This window comes from Saimiri boliviensis, chromosome 2 (assembly GCF_048565385.1).
Source record: "Saimiri boliviensis isolate mSaiBol1 chromosome 2, mSaiBol1.pri, whole genome shotgun sequence".
Lineage (NCBI taxonomy): Eukaryota > Metazoa > Chordata > Mammalia > Primates > Cebidae > Saimiri > Saimiri boliviensis.
Genome location: NC_133450.1, coordinates 133782568 through 133793523, shown reverse-complemented (window position 1 = coordinate 133793523; position 10956 = coordinate 133782568). Strand labels below are relative to the sequence as shown.

Sequence of the window (10956 nt, the reverse complement as noted above, 5' to 3'; positions counted from 1 at the left end):
ATGTTTATCACAGCACAATTTCATAAGACAGTATATGTTCCAAACACCATCATTGTCAGCAAACTTCTGCAGGGCACCGTCTTCTTATCTGGGCACAGCCTTCTCCTCAAGCGTCCCGCCCTAGAGCTTGCTATATAGTAGGAGACATGCAAATAGGTCCCTCCCTGTACTGATGAAAACCAGCACAGCCCTGACCCTGCAGCTCTAAGAGAGGAGCCTTAGCCCGGAGCTTCCAAGGCATTTCCACCTGCTGATCAGCACTGAACACAGAGGACTCACCATGGAGTTGGGGCTGAGCTGGATTTTCCTTGTTGCTATTTTAGAAGGTGATTTATGGGAAACTAGAGAGACTCAGTATGTGTGGACATGAGTGAGAGAAATAGTGGATGTGTGTGGCAGATTCTGACCAGGATGTCTCTGTGTTTGCAGGTGTCCAGTGTGAGGTGCAGCTGGTGGAGGCTGGGGGAGGCTTGGTAAAGCCTGGGGGGTCCCTGAGACTCTCCTGTGCAGCCTCTGGATTCACCTTCAGCAGCTATGGCATGAGCTGGGTCCGCCAGGCTCCAGGGAAGGGGTTGGAGTAGGTCTCATACATTAGTAGCAGTAGTAGTACCATATACTACGCAGACTCCGTGAAGGGCCGATTCACCATCTCCAGAGACAACGCCAATAACTCGCTGTATCTGCAGATGAGCAACCTGAGAGCCGAGGACACGGCCGTGTATTACTGTGCGAGACAAACAGTGAGGGGAGGCCCGTGTGGGCCCGGACAGAAATCTCCTGCAGGGGTCCCCGAGACCACCAGGGGGCGCCCGGACGCTGCGCAAGGGGCTGTCTCGGGGCAGGTGCAGGTGCAGCTGAGGGCTGGCTTCCTGCTGTGGTCTGGGGCTGCCTCGTTGTCACATCTCCCCAGGGAACCTCCCAGATTCACAATTCTGTGCTAACATCTGATGTCTCTAAAGGCAAAACTTTTTTTCTTTTCTTTTTTCTTTTTCTTTTTTTCTTTTTTTTTCTTTTTCCAACAGGAGGAAACATCCTCACCTTCACAGAAGCTACAGTGTCACTTTGGGCGCAGAAATAATCCTTTCGTGGTCAACAAGATGAGAGTCCTGAGGAATCCTAGCCAAACCTGGGAGTGTTTTCCAATTAGACTCAGGCCAGAGACCTCCATAGGAATCTCTGATTAGAACAGGCTTTGAGTTCTGATGGGAGCCAAGGGACAGGCTCGCCCATGGCCGGAGTCCTTAAAACCTGATGGCTTTCACAGCTATCTCCCCTCGTCTCGTAAAACTATGTACATCTGACTCAGACTGATTCAGTTAACCCTGTTTCTGCTAATCCATTTTTCTTCCTTGTAGACTCAATTCTCACAGTCCCCTTTCTTTTTCTCTTCCCTGAAAACGGAGGATGTGTTTTCTGTACTCAAAATCCCAGGGCTCAGGTCTGCAGGACCTGGATAGGCTGAGGGACTTTCTCACTCACCATTTCCTGGATGCTCCTGTTGTCTTCTGTGTATGGAGGTATTTGGGAAATGAAGGGGACATTAGCCATGAAGGGAATACTAGTTTTCTTAAATGGGATATTAATGTAGAGCTGATCTTGAGCTTCTCACACTGTCACACAGTGTGACTTTGAGGAAAGCTGAGGACAGACACTCCATTGTGCTCTGATCTCTGAGTAACAATAATTACAGGGTCTGGCTAGGCATGCCTAATAGGGTCAATAGTGCTGGCCATAAGGAAAGACAGGCTGGAATTCCTGGGAAGACCTGCATCTGCCATCCACCATGGCATCCCATCATCTTCTGTTATTCTCTGATTCAATCAGCTTCACCTAGATTATCTAGAACACTCTTTGTGACTTAGGAAAAAAATTTGCAGGCTCTCCTAACACCTGTATAATGCCATAGGAGCAACACCTGGGTTAGTGTGTGATTCAGGAGATAAGACTATGGTCTTGTCAAGGTGACATGTAAAATTGACTGTTGCCATCATGATATTTTATTTTATATTTAGTAATACGATCATCCTCATATTGTAGAGGCTTTGGAACAAGAACAACTTCATCTTGAATAAGGGCTAGGAAAATAAGACTGAGACCTGCTGGACTACATTCCCTGTAAGTTAAGGTGTTCTTAGTCACAGGATACCCAACAAGTCTTGTGCATATCTGGCCCTTATCCATACTATATTTGTGTCCCTTGGAAAGAGCAGAGATTTGCCTGACTGCAGAATCCCTCAGACAGGCACATGCTGTCCCAGTGTGGACTCTTCTCTAAGACAGGCACACAGATGTCCACATGGTTAATATCATCTGCTGGGGCTCTGCTCCCTGGGGATCCCTGTTCTCACTGGGGCAGGTTAACACCTCAATTCTCATCCACACTGTGGTCTTTGATGCCTGTGGCCTGCACACCCTTCCCTCAGTGTCCTGAATAGTGAAGTGGCCCACCAGAGGGATGGAGGAAGATCTCAGATTTCCCTGTGAAGGAGACAGAATGGAAACCCCTCACATTCCTGTTGGGTCATGTTCTGGGCAATGTCTTTGAAGGCACCCCTGGGGATATGTCCTAAGATATCTTCCTGTATTTCCATAGGAAGGACCCACAGAAAGACAGATAGAAAGGTTTTCTACTAGGACATCAAGAACTTGTGCTTTACTTATGTGACAGATGATTACTTTGAATATTCTTAAATTAGGTATGATATTAATTATAGCAAACACTATACATAAACATATATATGGTATATGTATATATAATGTATATACAGTGTATATGTGTGTATATATATACTGTATATATAATGTATATGTATGTATATATATATATATTATATGTACATATAAAACAAAATTTTATGATATCTTGAAATTTAGGGTTGTTTATTTGTATATATACCAATATACACCTTGGTGGACATGATAAAATTAATTCTAATATTTTTGTGGGCCATGATCACTTTCAAACAAGGTGTAACAGGGAGATGCGTCTTTCAACCAGAAATAATTATGGAACTCAGTGAAATTTCTTAAACACGATTTTATGATATGCGACATCAGGTAACAACACAGTAATTGCTGTGAGAGGAGAAATTAAAGAAAGGAGACTTCTGTTGAATGCACACCTCAAATTCTTCTTTAAGGGGATTTCCAGACCACAGTGCTGAAGTGGGACCTGGCAAATATGAAGTTGAGGAAAAGGAGCTGAGATCCCAGACCAGGCTAAGAAATGTGGAGTCCACAGATTAGACAGTGGATTGTAGAACCCTGTTCAGAGAGTGAGCCTCACAAATGACAGGAGGGAGACTCAGCCTTGATAAGAGTGCAGATCAGTGTGTGGAAACCAGGCAAGTTGTACATAAGGACACGCCTTGCCACAGGGAGCTCTCCTTAAAATGTAAAACTACCCTAAAATATAAAAATATTTACTTAAAAATTTAAAAATATGCAGAAAGACCCCATGATAAAGACAAATAAAGGAGAGGTGGATTTGCTATATTAAAATATGAAAAAGTATATTTCTGAGCAAATGATAATACTCATGAGGACAGACAAGTTTATTCCATCATGAAAAATTATTTTTCAAAGAGCAACGTTCAAAATGCTTAGGGCGCTAATGAGGAAACCTCAAATAGAAATATGAACAGAGTTATCTCATTACCAGAGTGATGGCGTGAGGAGCCTCGAGCTTTCCAATGAAACAACCACATCTGGTAAAAACTATAAAATCCCAAACATTTGAAGTCAATGCAAATTATTCTAAGGATATACAGTAAATAAAAGGCATTGACTGATAAACTCTGCTTCTCTAGACTGAATAGTGATGACCACCATGATGCACTTGTTGCAGTCTTCACCCGAATAGAAGGTTGGGGCTCTAGGTCTTCTTTGGAAGGTGGTCAGGATCCGTCCTCATGAGTGGAATTCGTGCCCTGATAACAGACCAGAAATCTACGATATGGTTTGGCTCTGTGTCATCACCTAAATCTCACCTCGTATTGAAGTAATTCCCACATGTCAAGGGTGGAACAAGGTGCAGATAATTGAATCATGGGGGTTGTTTTCTCCTATTCGTGAGTGAGCTCTCACAAGATCTGACACTTTTATAAGGAGCTTCCCTCTTCACTTGGCACTTCTCTCTCCTGTAGCCATGTGAAGACACACTTCCACATCATGATTGTAAGTTTCTTGTGGTCTCCTCAGTCATGCAGAACTGTGAGTCACTTAAACTTTTTTCTTTATAAATTATCCAGCCTCAGGTATGACCTTATTTCGAAGCATGAAATCATAATTGAGGTGCAGAAACAGCTGGATTGCTTACCAGTTGGATTCTGCAAACCAGTCTTGGCTCCTTGAGCTCTGTCCTAGAATTAATTAAGAGCAACTGAGGCCAGCTGTGAAGAGCATAGGCCCAGATACTGGGACTCACTCATGCCAGATATGAGCCCTTAGACACACACATAGCCCCTCCATGTGTGTGGGTTCACAACTGTAACTGAAGAAACCACGGACTCCTAAATGACATAATTTATGCACATAGGTAAAAATTACTAAAAATGTGATAGCTATGAAATGTTTATCACAGATACTAAGGTTTTAAAAAGCTACATACCTCCTTCAAAATTTGACCACAAGGAAAATCCTTGTGGACCAAGGACAGACAGAGTCATTTCTCTGCTCACATAAGTCAAATGAGTGTCTCAGTGCTACATTGGCTCTATTGTTTCGCTAAGCCAGACTAATGCCTACATGACTATTCCTGTAAATTGTGCATTCAGTTAAAGGCTAATCAGAAACTCAAAATAATGTAACCATTTGTCTCATACCTACCTATGATCTGGAAGCTCTCTCCCCACTTCAAGTTGTCCTGCCTTTCTGAACCAAATCAATACACATCTTACATTTATCGATTAATGTCTCAAGTGTCCCTAAGTTGTATAAAACCAAGCTGTGCCTGACACCCTGGGCACACATCATCAGGACTCTTTGAGGCTGTGTCACTGCCATGTCCTTAATCCTGGAAAAATGAACGTCCTAAATCTATTGGGATTAGTCTCAGGTGTTCTTTGGTTTACAGGTTTCTTTCTTATCTCAGAACTTAAATTATCTGAAATATTACAGAAAATTTGGCAAATAGCGCATTCTCTTGTTACTGTTGCTGCAAAAAATATTTATATAATTTATGTATAATTTATTATCTATGTACATTAAAGAACTGAGTAGCAGATTTAAAAATTAAAATATCAATTAGCAACTTAATAGAAAAACAAATTATGCTACATTTGTTTACTAAAATGCTACCCAATATTTGTAAGAAATTAAAAAATGCAACATAAAAGGTATAATTCTCTGTCGACAAAAATAAGCCAAATATAAAAGAGTATATACTGTCTTATTTCATTCTTATAAATTCAACGAAATAAAAATGAGTTTAAAGAAATAGGGAAACATGAGTAGTTTTATAAAGAAATGGTAGAAGAATGGAAGGAGAAAAAAACAAAAAAATATAAAAGAGCAAGAGGAATGCTGGGGGGAGTTGACTTGTCATCTTCTTGAAAATAGAGATTTGTTTTGAAGTTTATTATTGTACAGGTTAAATATGTGAATTTTATCATCTGTCAGTTGAAACATAAAATTTATTACAAGTAAACAACTGAAATTTTAGACATAAGGGATGATAGGAAGGAACAAATAAATATGTTAAAGATCAGATACAACTAAAATTTGTCTGCCTGACACCTAGTTGTCTCTGAATTCATAGGTAAATACAACAAAATCACACAGGTTATCATGGCAGGTAGTGGATTCTGCAAACCATGCTAGGCCCGTTTTGCTCTGTCCAGTGTTGGCTAAGAGAGCAATTGAGGCCAGCTGAGAGGGGCATAGTCCTGGATACTGGGACTCACTCATGGCAGATATGAGCCCCTAGACACATACACAGCCCCTCCATGTGTGGGTTCACTTTTACATCTGTAAATGAAGAAAATACTGACTCCTAAATAACATAATATATACACAAGGGTAAACATAATTAAAATGTGAATGTTGTCAAATGTTTATCACAGAACAATTTTACAATAAGACAGCATGTTTTCCCAAATTCAGTCATTGTCATCTAAATTCCCAGGATGCTCTCATCTGCTCTGGGCTCTGCCCTCTTCTTATGCATTCAGCCCCAGAGCTTGCTATAGTAGGAGACATGAAAATAGGGCCCTTCCTCTCCTGATGAAAACCGGCCCAGCCCTGACCCTGCAGCTCTGGGATAGAAGTCCCAGCCTTGGGATTCCCAGGTGTCTTAATTCAGTGATCAGGACTGAACAAACAGGATTCACCATGGAGTTTTTGCTGTGCTGGGTTTTCCTTTTTGCTTTATTAAAAAATGATTCACGGAGAAGTAGAGACATTGAGTGTGGGTGGACACGAACGAGAGGAGCAGTGGATATGTGTGGCACTTTCGGACCACGATGTCTCTTTGTTTGCAGGTGTCCAGTGTGAGGTGCAGCTAGTGGAGTCTGGGGGAGGTTTGGTTCAGCCCGGGGGGTCCCTGACACTCTCCTATGCAGCCTCTGGATTCACCTTCAGTAGCCATGACGTATACTGGGTTCGCCAGGCTCCAGGGAAGGGTCTGGAGTGCGTCTCAGCTATTAATTCTAATGGTGTCACATACCAGGAAGACTCTGTGAAGGGCCGATTCACCATCTCCAGAGAAAATGCCAAGAATTCTGTGTATCTTCAAATGAACAGCCTGAGACTGGAGGACACGGCTGTGTATTACTGTGCGAGACACAGTGATGTGAATTCAGTGTGAGCCCAGACACAAGCCTCCCTGCAGAAACGTTGCAGGGAAATCAGCTGCAGGGGGCGCTCAGGAGCCACTGATCAAAGTCAACCCCAGAGGCAGGTGCACACGGAGGCTGATTTCCTGTCAGGATGTGGGACTTCATCATTTTACAGTTTCTCTAGGGATCCTCACCAAGTTTAGAATTCTGTGCTTACCAATGTCATCTCTACATATTTAAAAATGATTATTTTAATTTGAGAACCTATTGTCATCTGCACAAAATGCAGACTGATGCTTAGAAATGAGAAGTCCTCAACCATGGTCACCAGGATCAGCGTCTTGAGGAAACTCAGGAGTTCCTGGTGAGTCTTCTCCAATCAGACTCAGGACAGAAACCTCTGTGAGATTTCCTGACTAGAACAGTCTTTAGGAATTTTGATCCCAACCAACAGTGAGGCTGGGCCAGGACCAGTGTCATTTACAATCTCACATGCTTCATGTCTGACCCTTCTCCTGACACTAAAGGAGGCAAATCAGCATCAGCACTGAACCAGGGCCCCTTTTGCGAATTGCCCATTCTATTTCTTTTTATTTGTTGTTGTTGTTCTTGCTTTTCCTGGTACTCTTCCTGCTCCCTCTAAAGTGGGGATGTGGTTCTTGCTGCTAAAGCTCCAGGCCTCCAGCCCTTTCCCTGCAGCTCAGGTGGGGCTCATGCTGTGACTCCTGCAGCCACGTGGGAGCGACTGACAATACTTTCTTCTCTCCCATTGTTCAGCACCCTCCAGTGTGTTGTCTGGAGACTCACCTGGGAATGCAAGTGGCCAATAGTAGTGAAGGGAATGAGCTTGTTTGGTCAGAATGGGATGTGGATGTGAAATTTATCCCATGCTGTGCAAACTATCACAGAGTCACGTTCCTCACCAGTAGTGTTAGAAGGAGAGTGTGAACGTTGTCAGAATCAAAATGGAGCCACTTGTGTTAACACCCTGACAAATGGAACTAGGAGCGACATGCAGGAGGGTTCTCAGGCACACACTCCTGATAACGAAAACTATCATAAATGGATGCTGCTTAACCACAGCCTTGGATAGAAGCCACCACAACCTTACAAAAATCTCTTCCACAAGGAAATCTTCCCAGCAACTCCCCATTTAACCCTACACTGATGCCTCCCTTGGTACTGATTCTACAAGCACAGGATAATCTTCTGAAAACAACTTATGTAACCCACTTCATTTGCATTTCTTAGTCCTATGGATTGACAACCTGGAGTCACTGCTGTGTGTGTTGTTGTGTTGTTAAGCCTCTTTTACAATATTTGAGGCCGTTTTTCTCTGATATCTCTTCTAATATAAAGAATTTCCAAGTTGATGCCAATAAAGAAGCCAGTTAGGAAGATGTGATGGGAAGGCATCTTTAACACCACGTGGAATGTTTCTGCATAGAACATCAATCCCCTGAAATACCTTGCTGTATTGGCATGTGATGAATCAGAGTAAAATATTGACAGTAAAATGGAAAATACATGAGCTTTTGATGAATCAAGTGACAGGGTGATAATGTTCATGCCTTGAGGAAGCAGACCATGGGTGGTAAGTTCTAGTGGGAGTACCTTTGGCAAAGGGAGTTTCTGAGTTTCTGAACAGTATGCTACTTTTAAATTAAGAATGCAATTTGTGATTTACTTTTACTGAAATCTATTCAGAAGATTTTTGGCAGTAAGGGCAGAGTAGCATTTGTGCACTACTGATGATTTAAATAGTTGTTTTGTAATTGCTCCTGTAAAGTATGCACATTGCTCACTTGATACAGTTCAAATGTCACAGTTAGGAAAACAGGAACAAAGCAAATTTTATGTACTGTCATGGCTGTACTTTTTGACAAAGAAGTGCTTCATGTCAACCTGAAAACAAACAGACAACAATAAAACATATTCAAATCCACAGGGAGTCTGATAGCTTTCTCTCTGTCTCTTATAAGTACAAGGCTTTGCCACATGCCAATTATATTCAGGCTCCAGGATATAAAATGCTTCTGGAATGTGGAAGCTAACAGCTCTCCCCTCAGGCAAAGCCAAGGTATCTGAAGAACGCAGAGTTGTGTTCATGAAGAAGATGGCATTATTGTATCTTCCCCTGTGCCTGGTGAGAGCTCCCCAGGGTGTGTCTTGGATGTCAGACAGTGGTCTGTGGGGTGAACGCAGGCACTTGTGACAGACAGGCATGGATCATCCATGTACTCACATGCCCTGTCCCAGGAGCAGCTGCAGCAGTCAGCCCTGGACCTGAAGAGCCCGCACTGTCCCTCTGCCTCATCTGCACTGCATCTGGCCGCTCCATCACAACCAGTTCTTACTATTGGACTTGGATCTGCCAGCTCTCAGGGATGGGCTCAATGGATAGAACACATTGGTAGTGGTTGTGGGAATCCACTTGTCTTGTGGACAAGACAAAAAATGGCAGCATCTCCTTATTTTATAAGGCAGAATAATGTTGTGTACATGTACCACATTGTCTTTATCCATTTGTCTATTGACAGATAGTTTCTGTATCTTGGCTGTTGTGAATAGTGTTGCAATAAGCCTAGAAAGGCAGGTATCTTCACAAGGCGGTAATTTCATCTCCTTTGAGTATATTTTCTTAAGCTGGATTGCTGATCATATGGTATTTCTGTTTTAATTTATTAAGAAGCCACTTTACTGTTTTGCATAATGGTGGGAATATGGAATGTCATAGCCACTGTGAGGAGCAGTTTTAGTTTTGAGGTATAATCTAAAAACAAATAATGTTTGATTATGGTTCTTCGTATGAGGCTCTAATAACTCTAGTCAAAGTCCCGAAACTTTTCCACATTGGGCAAGGATAAGTTTGCCTCTAATTATCTTTGAGGGAGAAGATTGTCAGAATGTGAGATGGAGGCTGTCGGCAGGATTCAGGATGATTCAGTAATAAATAGTAATGACAGAGGAAAATAGAGATACAGAGACATGATGAGAAAGAGACAGAGAGAATATAAATCTATAAGAGTAAAATGCGCTGAATATCAGTGTGGGGTTTTCAGTCTCAGACACATCTACATGAGTGAGGAACCATGAAGTCAAGTGAGGTGTGGAGAACATGTTCAGTTTAAATCAACGTATTCTCGGAGACACCCATTGCCCCACCACACGGGTGAGAATCTTTCAAACCAGTGAAGTGGGAACTCATAGTAAGTTATGAAGTTACCATGTTTTCACAAACTTTCATTAATATGTCAAGGACTTCTATAGATCACTCGTACAAATATTCAAGATGTGTTTGTTCATTTATGGATGTCTAGAGAAAAATAATGTTTTGAGAAAACTTTTACAAGTTACAGAGATCTGCTTAAGTTGGAACTCTCAAAGGAGAGTGTGAGTGAATACTGGTCTATTACTTAAATAGGACAAAATTTCCTCTGTTGGAGTAGTCTTCCAATTACATAGATTTCTTTATCGCTTCTTGAGTTGTAAAACATAAACCCAAGGATTGATTTACTGGAATTTGACTGCTGTGTTGATAGAATTTCTGATGAGTTTTCTTCCAATGCTTTGAGAATGCCTTTCCTGTTTCTCTACTACAGGAAATGAATTTTCATGAGGTCTCAGGACATCACGTTTTAGGTGCTTTAGTTAAAGAGACTGACTTGCCTGGGGGAGGCAGCTTTCTTCTAACCATGAGCTCACCTCTTCTGCACATGATTCAGGTTGTAGCTCTATTAACAAGAATTATGAAGATGTTACACTCAAATGCACTGAAAATCCTTCCCCTTCAATTAGATGTTGATTGGCATGGACATGAATTGGCCACTCTAGGATATGTGTCCTCTGTTATGGGCTCAACCTATTAGTGGACTGAGAATCCTCCATTAGCTGCCTCTGATTGTGGCACAAAGCAGATTGACAATCCTCAGAGTCATCCATGAAAAAAGGAGTCCTAAGGTTCATGTGGTTCTTGAAGACATTCAGGTGAGTGGAGGGGAGAAACAGGATTGGGGCTGCCAGCCATTCCAACAACTCTGGGAATGATTAGCACCTAAGTATAAAGGTCTACATTATTCTAAACACCCTCCATGACAGGCTGATAGGAAGAAGTCCAGCCCCACAGCAGCTTTATAGTAACCCTTTAGGATACTTGGTAGTGAAGCTGTTTCAAGGAATA

At 42.1% G+C, this 10956-nt stretch overlaps 1 gene segment (V, D, J or C); it reads left to right on the top strand.

The window, feature by feature from the left end:
* Window positions 1-239: 239 nt before the first annotated feature.
* Window positions 240-10956, top strand: part of LOC104650424 (immunoglobulin heavy variable 3-23-like) — a 97428-nt gene continuing 86711 nt past the window's right edge. Inside the window, 1 exon segment of the V gene segment in view lies at window positions 240-326. Coding sequence covers window positions 281-326 — 46 coding nt within the window.